Source organism: Alternaria ventricosa (genome assembly GCF_023758065.1).
Source record: "Alternaria ventricosa strain BMP 2768 chromosome Unknown scaffold_5, whole genome shotgun sequence".
Lineage (NCBI taxonomy): Eukaryota > Fungi > Ascomycota > Dothideomycetes > Pleosporales > Pleosporaceae > Alternaria > Alternaria ventricosa.
In genome coordinates, this window is record NW_026055685.1 from 1,996,898 (window position 1) to 2,010,731 (window position 13,834).

The following is a 13,834-nucleotide window of genomic DNA, read 5'->3' on the forward strand; positions in this document are numbered from 1 at the left end:
GCGCGTATGGCACAACGTCGCGAAGGTGCATGCAGGTGCTGTCTTCGCTTCGGAGGCTTTGTGGCGGTCATAAGCCAAGACATACCCCTGGGTCGTTGCCAAATCGGGCGTGTAGATCACGTTAGCGCCCGAGATTCGCGCAGATAGATCCGTGGTCCTGGCCTTTGGGGACGGCCCAGATTCCGTCGCTCTACTCCAGACTCTTTAAATAACCCGGCGGGTTGCCTGACAAGAGACAGCTGGCACGTTGATGGCCTTGTTCGCAAGTGTAGCAACTTTTTGACGTCGCTGAGAGAAACATGGCTGTCGGCTGAATTTCGTACAGTGAATTCAGATCGCCGCGATGATGCTGACATGTGCGGCCTCGGTGCGATAATTTTCTCTGGGCACATCTGCAGCGGTCAATACTTCGGCGCCGTTGTCTCGAAACACGGTGTTGGGTTCGGATGAACAGATGCAGAGTTCCCGCGATTTACCCAGGACTACTCAGTTGCCACCGTTCTCCAAGACGTCTGGCGAAAAGGCAAAAGAATAGGCGTGCAGCTTTAGGCGAGCGGCCAACGGTTCGCTTCTTGAAGTCTGTCGCGAACTGAACTCTGTCGTATTTACCGTATTGCGCAGAGATGAAGCCGATAACCTACCTAGGTAGTGATGTCGCGCAAGGTAATCCTCGGGTAGCTCTGATGTCATTACGCGATAACAAGACGATAGCCGAGAATGTCAGGTGCAGCTGAACCACACACTCGCACTCTCATCTTGTGGAAATGATGTGACTTTCTTCCTTCGCTTCTGGATAATCGACTAAAGCCATTGTTTTCGTTGAGCTTAGGGGCTGCCGTGACACGGTGCTCAGCAGCACGGACGCGGACACCAAAAAGCCTCGCGCGTGTTCACGTTACCCACGCCCGCTTCCACGTTGCGAACTTGCCAGTCCATGCACGGAGAGAACTTGTCTCCGCTTCCCCCATGGCTGGTGGGTAATGCGCGCCTTCTGGAGCCCTTGCAGGAGCTAGGTGTATACGAAGACGCAGTTTAGAAGAATTCTTGAGGGAATAAGTATCTAGACTACTACACGGATACTCTCCGAAGCATTCTCACAGGCGTAAGTAATATTGCCGACCTCGGGAGTACAAAGACACCTATCCAAAAGAGATCTCAATGGGATATGCAGCCTTGCCTACTACCAAGGCTTCTCCTCTCTTTTCTTTTGCTTACAGTCTATGTTCTAGGTCGCAACACTCAAGTGATAGAAGCACCTAACTCTAGGTTCCGTTCGCGAAGGCACTAGAGGCTGTTCTGGAAATCTTTGCAACAGACACACACAATAACGCAACCCAGTCGGATACCCAATGTCAATGTCAAAATACAACACGAACGTAAATCGAACGGCACCCCGCGATAAACTGCGCTGGGCAGACGCACCTCCCTCGGATCCGCAGCGATCTCGTCATGGTGTTCGAACGCGCCAACGCACCAAGACCACCGCCCAGTCTTACATTCTCAATGATACATGATTTGAACAATCGACGCCTGGAACGAACACTTGGCGAGCCACTGACATCGGCCCAATGCGATCACTTCCACGACGAAGCAATCTCGAATCTCAACGCTCCGCCAGCTGAGACCAGGGGTGGCTGCAATTCGCATCGCATACTGCCGAAAATTCATGCCGAGGTCAAGGTTGAGCAGCCGCGCGCGCATTTTGAACTCTCAATAGAAACAAAGCTGAGGCGATCGACTGTAGAGACGCATATCTGACAAGCGCCAGGTTCCTGGGACGTGGCACACGTCTGATCGTATCAAAAAGGTGGACGTGGTGTTGGGAAAATTACTCTTGATGGAAGCCGTAGCAGTCCACATCCGCGTCAGCTCCTTGAAGAAGGGCGACAGCTTGACATTACTAAGTAGTCTAGTAAGCCTTGCTCGATTGGTAAAGATGAGACTATCTGGACGAACTCGTAGACAACATCCGCGCTAATACTTCGGTAGATCGCGCAAGGTGAACATACCTACCTAGGTAGGTCGGTAGTTGGGAAACCCACTAAATCTCAGACGAACGGTACTATCATTTCGCGCTATTTACGTTATGAGCAGCGCCACATGTGTAAAGCGCCGAACGAGTGAATGAACACATGTTTTCCAGAGCCGTAGTTCCACACAATGCGCCACACCAGGCTTCTATCAGCGCACTTTGCTGCTCTCAACTCAAGGCCAGTCCATTGCGTAATCTACATTCCTGACATAGTAGAAAAAAGGTACAAAACAGGACCCTTTCTCGTCTAAACCCAATACAGATCGGTTGACATCCCTAGGTAGATGACGGTTAAATCACATGATCATCATGATTCCAGCGGTCGCGCAGCCGCGCTGTTACTTCGCAGCACTAGCGCTGCTTCCTAGTCCCGATTCTTAGCGGCTCCGCTGAGTACACAAGGAGTGTGACATGGAAGCATCAGACTTCGTGCCAGATAGCTTCAAGCATATAGTGGGGGGCGAAACCAGAAGTTGATAGGTATCCAAGACCCTGTTAAGCCAGTATCTGGAACTGTACATGTGCTAACCTGTCGTAATGAAACTGTGTTAGCGCGATATAGATACGTCCATCTGATGAACAGCAGGCAACTATTCGTCTACAGCGCCAATATCTATAGGAACGGCGCATGAATAGCAAGTAAAGACCTTGTTGGTGAGCGACTATAATTTTGTATACAGCACTGGCAAGTCAACCCGCCACCACAGAATGGAATGGCGCGAGAGATACCGCAGGATGTCTCTTAGCACTACGGAAGCGGATTCAATGTGGTGGGGTCTGATTGTACCAGCGCCTTACGGTCCATATGTGGCGCAACAAGAGAGAGCGCAAAACCCCCTCCATCGACGATACAACACTGGCAAGGACCCCGCCATTACGTGATGCATCGGCGCGGGGCAGATTGAAGAAAGTCTCTTAACACTGCAGGCAACAAACTTCATACGAAGGTGTCTCTGTACCAGCGCCGGGAAGTTTGTTAATGGCGCATTAGGATCAAACACGGGAACCCCGATTACATGTCGGGAATGTGAACCTGGATTTGCTACCAAGATACCGTGAAGAGGTGAGTGGCCATGTTATACTCTTGAAAAAAGATTGGTATGAAGCAGTTCCATGTGAGTATGAAGTCTTCGGTGCAAGCAATAAGCCGCGCCGGTTTAAGAGGGCGACTGCGTTACCTAGTAGATACCCGGGTAAGTGACTTAGTTTTCATCACCACATACACCATCGAGTCAACATATATGGATGTGAAGAACATGGTAAGACCAGCAGACCTCATATATGTACGTGGACGTGGTGGCTATCTTGCAAGTGCCCGCACGTGATAGCGCAGACTCCACCGCCACGTGCCGGGCTGCACAGCGATACCGGAGCTCTCTCACCTGCAACCTGCAACAGCATCAAGCAGCGCATACAGATACAATAACTCTCGCACATCTCCTCCATCACTCCTTCAACCCACTACTTCCAACTTCTTCTTCTGCACCACCCGGGCATCATTTGCACAAGCTCTGACTAGTATTCCAAGACCGCTGCCCAAGCGAAACCACTTCAGCAACCTACAACACCAGATATTTCCTATCGCAAGCGGTGACGATCTCCCCAGACGCCGCCATGGCCGGAAATGGCGCGCAAGTCGGCGCGCTATCTCCAACACCGACAACAAGCTCACCACATTCCATTGATGACCACGCGCTTCCCACACCCAAGCATGAATGTTGGAAACGACACTGTTTGTAGAGAGCTTTGAAGCTGTCTCACACGAGATGCAATTCACGACAAAACAGGCCCTCCGCCTACGTGCGGCAGCGAGCGGCTTAGGCAATGGTCTCGCACACCCAGGCATGGCGCACGTACGGCATCTATTGATACCAGCCTCCCGTCGAACACTCCTGTTGAGCAGAGCATCGCGATTGAGCCCACAAAGCCTACCGCGCCTACTCCCCTCGGAGTAGCGCAAGCGAGACCCCTTCCGCCATCTCCAGCTTACCCCACACCTGAGAGCGCGGACAGAGGAAACAAGCGACATGACGCAGAGGTAAGTTCTGGCGCAATGTTCGTAAACATATACTGACTTCGTAGGTAAAACACGGGATCGATGTCAAGTACCCAGTCGCAATGCAGGCATACGACCCCCAGGACATGTTCTTTGCGAAATCTTACATCAAGTCCTGGACAAAAGAACAGTCGGCGAAAGAATATGACAGGCTGGCAGGAACGTATATGGCACTGAGACATGAACACATCTCCGTCCTTGTCGACCAAGACAACAACGAGAAGAACGCACGCCGCCAGGTAGTCGACTCGCGCCAATCCCTCGCAAACGTTGCTTTGGAACTCCGAAGCAGCGTGCGAAGCATCGAAGGCGATTGCCGGAAGGATATGTCAGCCATCCATTTGGACTGACCCGCAGACACAGACACAGTACACCGGGAAAGCACCAGGATCATTCACACCACAAGAGGCACAGCATATCCTCAATCTGTACAAGTACGACTGTATCAAAGACATGAAAGGCGCCACACTGGCGGCTACCGGCGCGAACCTCGAAGAATTCGGCATCGACAAGACCATCGTTACGCAGGCGTACGATCTACCTGGCGATAGATCGTGGTTTGAGGAGATCAGTGACAACTGGAAGGACGCTGCCAGAGATGTACTTGTGGACAGCAGCATGACTCTCGGCATCATCGAGGAAGCCCCACCCCGGCGCCAAGTGAGCTTCCCGCCGGCGCGTACGAAAGGCCGTATCACCCTGCCATCATCGCTCGTATCTTCTCGGCCTGTCGACGTATAAAAACAACTTGTCTACGGCTCTGTCTTCCTTCTTACACGCTCATCTTCTCAAAAAGAAAAAACAAGGATTTCCAAAAATGACATAAGACTCAAAATATGTGGTGCGGTCTCCAGACCTTGGTCTTGTATCAAAAGATCATAAAACCGAAACCATGTGCGCTCGTCTGCCATAACCCTGGGATGGCACCATACCATTTCCAATCGACGGGTAGAATGCTATGTTCGACCCACTCATGGCGCGCGACAACCCTTTCGATGCGGCGCAATCTGACTTCCCTTTGACCGGTCCGAAGCGCGAGCTCTTGACCGAACCGGCGCACGATCAGGTCATTTCGGCGCCTAAAGATGAGAAGAAGAAGAGAAACTGGGTCCCGAAGTTGCCGAGGCAGAGCTGAAGAGAAGGATCGAAAGGGCCGACACATATTGGGTATTGGACGTTACAACTGAGGATATACAACGCACAGTAAGTAATTCCTATCTGCATGATAACATGAGCATGTATACTGACCTTGATCTTTTAGCTAAGCTTCGCCACCGGCCGCTCCCATTTCACACAATACAACATCATCTATCTGCCGGATGCGAAACCACTCGATGATGATCCCTCCGTCGCCGCCTGGGTCTGTACAGCTGACCACGCATGCCAGTTTAGTCCCCTGCATGGACATGGTTTCGCGACGTGCATTCTTTGCCGGAAAAAGACAAAAAAGCTGGCCACGGATTGCTTTATCCCAAGATCGAGCGTCGTCATGAACATGGCTATGAACAGTATGATCAAAGAGGAGGGCGACGTCTACAAGCAAGACAAGAACGAAGAGAGTGAGTGGACGGATGGCGCCAAAGTTGGATTGAATGTCGCCAAATATACCGAGGACTTCATGGGCTTGACCTCAGCATAGATGCTAGGCGACGTCTACACGCGCGAATACCGGAAAATCCCCACCATAATCGCCAAGGCGGTCAAGACTGCCGAATTGACGAACACGTCGCTTACTCCATATCAAACGACATCCGCGGTATTAAGACAGCCAAAGGAAAGCCTGTCGTCAAGCTTCTTCTCCATCGACGACTGCACAAAGGAGACGAGATCACCCAAGCAAAGTGGAAAGAACTCGACGCCAAAGCTCCGTCGGATCGGCTATCAGAAGATGAACGGCCGGTGAAATTCATATCCGAAGTAAATTACAGTCGTGGGTCTGAAGAGCGATGTTCAATGATATTCAAAACACAATCCCCAGGTTGCTACATCGACTTTGTATCCAACAAGATTGTAGTTGTGAAGCCGTCCTGCTGACTACGTCAACCTCTGTCTTCGACAATACCACTGCCATAGAGCACTGTGTTGAATACGTCTAGCGCTGACTTCTATGAAATTACTATTGTAAGACCAGCCTGCCAACTACACAGGTGATGAGGGAAGAGCCGCGTTACTCCGACCATAACTAACGACCTCCTGGCCATCTCAGTAAGAAACTTGTAGCACCTGATAATGTTGCGAAGGTAGCAATGCTAGTCAGGTATCTCACGCTGTAAGCAGCTTCTGCTAGTCTTCGCAGGAACGATGTCTGGCTCAGGACTGATCCCGTTGTTGTGAACCAAGCAGCATTCCTGGCAGCTGACAGTCATGGTACCATCACGCCTGAAGAGCCAATGAAGTCTGGTTCGCTGCATTATCACCTGCGCGAGGGGTGAGTAATTGCCGATGTACGAACAGCATGTGAGACAAACACTAACTTCGTACACCCATCTTCAGGTGTATCGACGCGGGCTTTCCACAGCGCAATACCATGTACTGCTTCCGTCGAACACGTATCATCATAACCAAACATGAACACGGAGCGGCGGCGACACGAGCAATGGCAGCACAACCCAACGACTCGAACGCCCACGAATACTACGATACAGTCGGGGTCGGCGACATCGATATTCAGTCCTATATACTAGGCAGAGAGAGGGCGAGTCAAGGCTTTGCGCTTGAAAAGCAGCTAGGTATACTGACTTCAGATTTGCAGATGAGCCGGAGAGAAGCAAGAAAGATGTTTGAGTAGGCAGCTCGGACGGGATACGTACAGCATGAGAACTACGAGATTACGCTTCGCGCTGAGGTTGAAGTGCGGTTGCGCGAACGCGAGCGTGAATGACCTGAGATCGTCGAAATAGCTCAATCCGTCAAGGAAACGATCGACGAAACGCACGAGTATCTGATACGGAACACCGCTGATGATACGCCCATACCGCGCTGATATACCGGCAAGATCACTGGCGCTTACAAGGTCATGTTGAGGGATGGAGACTCTGCAGCTGGGGCTGTCCTGAAGGAGCTTGAGACTGTCTTCCACAAGCGAAAGACGGTACTAAACAAGATCCGCAAGAGTATACGGAACGTTATACTGGAAGAGCCTGCTCAAAAGACGCGATCTTTGCTGAAAACTTTCACTCAATCAACAACTACAGGACTGACCACCGGTAAAGATGGCACACCAAAACCGATCCGCAAACAAGCCAGAAATGCCCAAGCCGAGCTTGAGGGTCTCCACAATGCCCGCATGAGCGCTCTCTCGGGCTTTGAAACGGCGCAACGAACAGGATGAGATAACCGAGCTGGGTGTTGATGAGGAAAAGGGTCTGGACGTGGATTCGCTCGAGGAAAATGACGGCAAGCCACACCCACGGGGTGAGCCGTTGCATTGGCAAGATTCACCAAAAGAGGACGTTTAAGTGGACATTGCTGATGGGGTTGAGGAATGCGATGCGGTTATAAAAGAAGAAGATGTAGCTTTCCTTAGGGCATTCGTCGCACATATAAGTTAGGGCGTCTTCTGGGTTGGAATGTTGGCTCTGATGGTTTGATCGAATGATGTTGCAGGCCGCCGAAGATGAGAAATGGAAGGGTGCGCAACTCGAGAAGCATGTGCAAGGAAAGGTACACATGTGCTGTGAGGAGCTTACAAGGGCGTTTGACAAGTTGAAGGTTGCCGGATGCACTGGGAGCGCGACATGTCCCTTGTGCCCAGACCGTTCGTACAAGTCCACGTCCAAGTGGCTGGCTCACGTTGAGAATCATCACCGAGAGGAGCTGTGGTTGAAGGAGGAGGAAGAGAACGAGGAGGAAGAGAACGATGGCGATGAGGATTTCGATTTTGAGAACTTGTGAGAGTGTTCTAGTCAGTAGTATGTCGAATGGAGATCGTATGGCCATAAGATACAACATGGTGCTTGCGAATGCGACGGCCTCACTGCTCGGTCATATAATTAAAACGAGCGCGGTGCATTCACGATGCCGTTTATCATATTCCACTACCTGCTGACGCCTTCACTCTCTTCATCTACATTGACACAGTTCGCACATTCCCGCGCTGAAGTCACCACGTTCGGCGCCATGATACGTCTGCATAACTAAGACTTTGTGATGAATTGCGACTTCATTCCATACTTTGCCTGGCTGTTGCTGTTTGGAGTTTTTCCTTGAACAAGGTGGTATGCAGGGTATGGGAGAGCAAAAGCAAAGGTTGTAAAAGAAATGAAGTTTGACAAGTGCCAGTTCGCGTGCGTTGGACCTGCATCGCTCTTTCCAGTCCAGTCTGCACGTATTGCAGTCAATACGGAAACTCATGCGATGTCGACGTGAGTGATCCATCGATGCCAGGTAATAGACGTGACGATTGATGTGACTCGACGATGAGCTGTCACATTTGGATGATGTGGTGAGTGCAGGCCAAGTGAGTGGCGGCGTCTCCACAAGTTCCCAATACGCTAGCCTAGCTCGTCTGCGGCGCCAGCGATATCACGTCGAGCTGTCGCCCTTCCTCTTGCATCGCCAATTGACCTCTGCGCATCACCGCAGCCCGTCACCACTCTCCCCCGTCTGCTCGTCAGCTTTCTCTTCATCATCCGCTTTCTGTTTATCACCGGCAGCTTCGCGCTTTCCTCATCTGGGCTTCGGCCGCGCACTTGCAATTTTGGGTCCTGAGTAAAGTACGTCGGTTTGTCCATGGCGTCACTGTGCTGGCCATCGCGGCGGTGACAGCGCGCCCATACCCACTCTCATTTATTAACGCCGCCCAGATCTGCCCTAGTCTCCTTCACCATGTCGGACCTGCAGGAGCTGCTTGCCCGTCTCAACGGCGGCGCATCTAGCAACCAGCAACAACCTCACGGCTACCAGCACCCGTCTGTCTCGTCGCCTCTCTTCTCCCCCCAGCCCGGCGGCCCGCAGCCTCATCACCAGTCTGCCGTCATGTCGCCCAACTCGTCCATGGCCAACACGCCCGCGCCCGAGCCCGTGTCGCAGCCCACGCCGCAGCAGCAGTCGACCAACCTGCTCAACCTCCTCCGCTTCAACTCGCAGGGCGGCGGCCCGTCTCGACGCGTCTCGCAGCAGTCGCAGGCGCCCGACATTGCGACCAGCATGGCCAGTGTTATGGGCAGTAGGACGCCCTCGCACAGCGCCGCCGCTCCCGCGCAGTCGCCTGCCGCCGCCCAGCAGAACCCCCAGGACCTTCTCCTGCGCCTGCTGAACCACCCCAAGCCCGCCCAGACCAGCGGCCGCTCCTCTCGCGCTGCCTCCGTGCTCTCTCCGCGTGCGTCCAACAAGCCTGAAACGGTTGTGGACGACCTCGCGCAGGACCTCGCAGACGCCGAGCTCGAGCACGTCTCGTCTGACCCAACTGTACACACCCCGGGAGCCTCGTCCCCCATGAGGATGTTTGGCTCCGACAGCAAGGAGCAGTCGTCTCACTTCCAGCCCGACGCCGCCTCGCTTGCCCCCAAGTTCACCTACGTCAACCCCTTCGACCAGCTCGAAGCCGCCAGCCCCCGCAAGAACACCCCGATCCAGCAGGGCTCCAAGCCTCCTGCCCCCAAGATGGAGATCCTCAAGAAGAGGGCAGTCGATGCTTCCTCGCCCGCTCCCCAAGACGACGCTCCTGCCCATACACACGAAACTGTGGCTGAGGCCGTGAGCGACCTGGGCGAGCAGGTCGGTCAGCAGATCGAGGACGCCCTCGCCGAAGCTGAAGCCGAGGCCTCTGCTCTCCCCCAACCTGAGGAGCTCGCAGAGGTCCAGGAGGTCATGACTGAGATTGCAACCGAAATCAAGGACGAGTTTGCCGACCCAAGCACAGCCAAGGACATCGAAGCCAGCTTGCCCAAGCCCATCGCAGCTGCCTTGAAGGAAGTTGCTACCGAAATTGCTCAAGACAACGTGGCGGAAGACTGGGAGACTGCCGAAGCCGAGGAGAGCCTCGCAAAGGGTGAGGACCAGACGGTAATAGTCTACAGGTTCCCCATGCGTGCCTTTGCCTCCATCCAGGTCAACCAGATGCCTCCTCGTCGTCTCTACTTCGCCAACGAGCTCTTTATGGACATTGCTCGCTTGAAGAAGGACTTTGACCAGATCGACCGCTCCCTGGTATCCGCCAGCAAGAACTTCATCGTATATGCACTCGTCAAGAAGGGCGGCTTCCGCATCATCCGCCAGGAGAACGGCCAATACCGCCAGGTCTTCGAGAACCACCAAGAGCGCATCTTCAACATCGCCCTGTGTACCTCCGCAGACGACTCACAACAACCGCTCGAGAGCATCCTGGGTATCGGTGTCAACGGCACTGTCTTCTGGACCTCTCTCGACCCCGCTCGTGAGGACCAGTTTGGCGAGAACCTCGATTCGCAGGGTTTGATGCTTCCCCCGTCGCCATCTCAAGATGATAACACATCTGGAGGCCAGCTCAAGACTCGCGCGAAACCATCTTCGCGTCACCCAGAGTTCTTTGCTGTTGGCAGGGGCAAGTCCATCCACATCGTCTTTCCCAAGGTCGCCGCTGAGTATGCTCGGTCTAAGAGCCGCATCTGCCACACGGAAAAGTACCTCAAGGAGCGCTCCCTCAAGATCCTCACTGGCAAGGCTGGTAAGGACTTCACTTTCAGCGAGGACGACACCATCATCGTCTCACTCGACAAGGCCGGCCGCATGCGCTTCTGGGACATCCGTACCCTCACCGAGCCAGACCTAGGCAACCCCCACAGCCCTCCCCGCCAGGTCGAGGTCTCCGAGACTCTGCTTGAGTTCCACACGACCACACCCAATGCCAAGTCGTGGCCCACTTCCGTCTTCTTCTTTGACAAAGACAAGCCATATACTAAGGGTATTGCGCTGCGTTATGTCATGGTCGGCATGAAGCAGAACCACGCCTTCCAGCTGTGGGACCTGGGTCTCAACAAGGCCGTGCAGGAGATTCACCTGCCTCACGAGAACGAATCGGACGCCATCTGCAGCGTATCGTTCCATCCCCGCACTGGCATCATGGCTGTCGCCCACCCTACCAGGAACTCGATCTTCTTCGTCCACGTCTCCTGTCCGAGGTACAACCTTCCTGCTCTTAGCCAGGCTGCCTACGTCTCCCGTCTGGCAAACAAGGGCGACAGGGGCCAGAACAATCTGCCTCCAGTCAACGCTACTGCCATCATGACTAGCATCACGGAGTACTCTTTCGCCTCCAAGGGACAGATTAGGAGCCTGCACATGCTCAACGAGCCCGCTGGACCTTCTGATGTCGACGACCCTGACAACGCCGCTCTCTTCGAGCTGTACGTCATGCACTCCAAGGGTGTCTGCGTCTTGCGCATCCGCCGAAGCGATCTTGGCTGGAAGAAGGAGGGCGAGCCCATTCACCCCAAGGAAGCTGAGGAAGAAGGTGTCATCACCATCTCGCAGCTCAAGCCACCTCAACCTGTCACCGATGAGTCATCTACTGCTGGTGACACTCCTGCGCCCAAGTCTGTCTCTGACCGATCTGCGCGTGAGCCATTGAAGAGGGAGAGCAGCACCGCGTCCAAGCAGTCCATCAATCCCGAAGCAGCGATGCGCGCATCTACTCTCGCTAAGGTCGAGAGCAAGCAAGACGCAGCTCGCGCAGCTATCATTAACGGTGGTGACAAGTCAGAAAAGAAGAAGAAGAAGCGCGCGGCCGCCACAGAGACATCTTCCCAGGTCTCTACAGCGCCTTCAGCTGTGGCTTCCACTGCTCCTTCCGCTCGTATGCCTGCACCTGCACCCGCGGCTCTGCCTCCGTCTTACGCGCAAGCTGCTCAGGCGACACCGCAGTCCAAGTCTCCGGCACCACCTGAGCCATCCGTTGCGCAGGAGCCTGTCAAGTCCAAGACTGTTGACACCACTGAAGCGCCGGAGTGGGCCAAACAGCTCATCAGCAAGCACCTCCAACGCCCAAGTGCCACATCTACCGCTGCTCCTTCCGCAGAGTTTGATGCCAAGAAGCTTGAGGAGGTCGTACAGGCTGAGATCACCAAGGGCTTCTCGCGCGAGCTGGACATCATGTACAAGCGTTTCGACGAGGACAAGCGCGTTATGAACGCAGCCAACGGCGCCCATCAGCAGGCCATCCTGCGCCAGGTGTCTAGCACTCTCAACGAGAACGTCGAGGGCGTCATTGGTAAGATGGTCAATGACAACATCCGCAACGTTGTGCTTCCTGAGGTGCTGGCTAAGACTACTGCTACCGTTGAGCAGGGTCTGAGCGCTAACCTCAAGCCCATCCTGGCTCAGCAGTTGTCCAAGGAAGTTCCTGATGCCGTATCTCGATCCCTGAAGCAGCCCCAGATGTTCCAGTCACTCTCTGACCAGGTCGCGAAGAAGGTTGCTGGTAACTTTGAGCCTATGATCACAGCCTCAGTTGCCACCGTCGTCAACCCCGCCATGTCGAACTTGACCAACATGATCGAGCGTCAGATCGGTGGTGAGCTCCGACAAGCCCATGCTCAACGCCGTGAAGATGCTATCAAGATCTCCGCGTTGACCGAGACTGTGCAGACATGCCTAGAGACTATTCAGACTATGGCTGCCAACCAGATTGAACTTCAATCCCAGGTTGCAAAGCTCCTTGAGGCTCGCCAGGCTCCAGCTCCTCGACAAATACAAGACTCGCCTGCTGCTATACGTACCCCTCCCAAGCAGAAGTCACAGGAGGAGCTTGAGATCGAGTCTATCCACCGTCTCATGTCCGAAGGCAACTACGAGCAGGGTACCATGCAGTGGCTGCAGTCGCCCCGCAGCGCCGCGCTCTTCGACTCTGTCTTCGTCCGCTACGATCCTGCCTACCTCAGCCAGGTGAGCCCGCTGCTCGCGCTGTCGACTGGTGCGGTCGTATCTGAGCATCTGGGACGCAACCTGACGGAGCGCCTTGTCTGGCTCAACGCTGTATTCCAGAGCGTCAACCCCAACGTAAGTACACCGCTGCAAAACCCTCATGCTCTTACTAATGAAACATCACAGGACCAGGAAATTCGCGACATCATTCCTAAGATCATGGACGTCGTCATCCAGCGCTTGACTGCCGCATACATCCAGCTCAACGAGAGCACTCCTGGCAGCCCGCTCCTTCGCGCCATCTCTCAGCTGGTCAACAAGTGCAACGAAATGACTCGCGCCGCCGCACCCTTCAGTCCCCGTGGTTGAAGACCGAGGTGATAGGGCAGCAATACATTTGTACAGTAATGAGCGTCATGTGCTGAGAATGCCTTGACATGTATCATTGCTCAAGGTGTTTGGACTTCTGCTTGCGCCTCCAGTATCGTTTGATCATTACCTCTTCGCAAGTCTTCGTTGCCTTGTCTTCGACGTCATGATCACAGGCATACACGGAGCGCGCATATACCACAGCAGGCCTACGATACCAGATCCTTTACACTTTCCTTTATAGTTCGATCTTTCTTTTCTTTCCTTTTCAATGTACACATAGATTCATTTCCTTGCCTTTCAGATACCCACTGTCTTTACCTTCCAGCGATCCACTCACCGAGCGTCTTGTCAGTAAACAGTCTAGTGATGCTGGAATGCTCACGTCTTTTGACTGTTTCTGCACTTGTGTTCTCACGACGAAACCGCTGGATTTGGGGATGATGGGGTGTGTGGGCCGGTCTATGATCTTTCTCACGATCCGGCATGCCATGAGTGAAGTATCGGATTGACGACTCTTTTTTTACGAGTTGTCG

The 13,834-nt window shown here is 53.7% G+C and overlaps 4 protein-coding genes across 4 annotated transcripts; all 4 read left to right on the forward strand.

The window, feature by feature from the left end:
• Positions 1 to 3,876: 3,876 nt before the first annotated feature.
• Positions 3,877 to 4,829, forward strand: J4E93_004033 (uncharacterized protein; the record flags this gene model as incomplete). Its single annotated transcript, XM_049341962.1, has 4 exons — positions 3,877 to 3,885; positions 3,936 to 4,070; positions 4,115 to 4,381; positions 4,458 to 4,829. The coding sequence occupies 4 exons, from the start codon at positions 3,877 to 3,879 to the stop codon at positions 4,827 to 4,829; spliced, it is 783 nt and encodes a 260-aa protein (XP_049201467.1).
• Positions 4,830 to 5,577: 748 nt separating this feature from the next.
• On the forward strand, positions 5,578 to 5,991 carry J4E93_004034 (uncharacterized protein; the record flags this gene model as incomplete). The annotated part of the gene is made up of 2 exons (XM_049341963.1): positions 5,578 to 5,647; positions 5,735 to 5,991. The coding sequence occupies 2 exons, from the start codon at positions 5,578 to 5,580 to the stop codon at positions 5,989 to 5,991; spliced, it is 327 nt and encodes a 108-aa protein (XP_049201468.1).
• A 1,691-nt stretch (positions 5,992 to 7,682) lies between these two features.
• On the forward strand, positions 7,683 to 7,982 carry J4E93_004035 (uncharacterized protein; the record flags this gene model as incomplete). Its single annotated transcript, XM_049341964.1, has 2 exons — positions 7,683 to 7,764; positions 7,843 to 7,982. The coding sequence occupies 2 exons, from the start codon at positions 7,683 to 7,685 to the stop codon at positions 7,980 to 7,982; spliced, it is 222 nt and encodes a 73-aa protein (XP_049201469.1).
• Positions 7,983 to 8,819: 837 nt separating this feature from the next.
• On the forward strand, positions 8,820 to 13,298 carry J4E93_004036 (uncharacterized protein; the record flags this gene model as incomplete). Its single annotated transcript, XM_049341965.1, has 3 exons — positions 8,820 to 8,824; positions 8,894 to 13,064; positions 13,116 to 13,298. The coding sequence occupies 3 exons, from the start codon at positions 8,820 to 8,822 to the stop codon at positions 13,296 to 13,298; spliced, it is 4,359 nt and encodes a 1,452-aa protein (XP_049201470.1).
• Between the last annotated feature and the right edge of the window lie 536 nt (positions 13,299 to 13,834).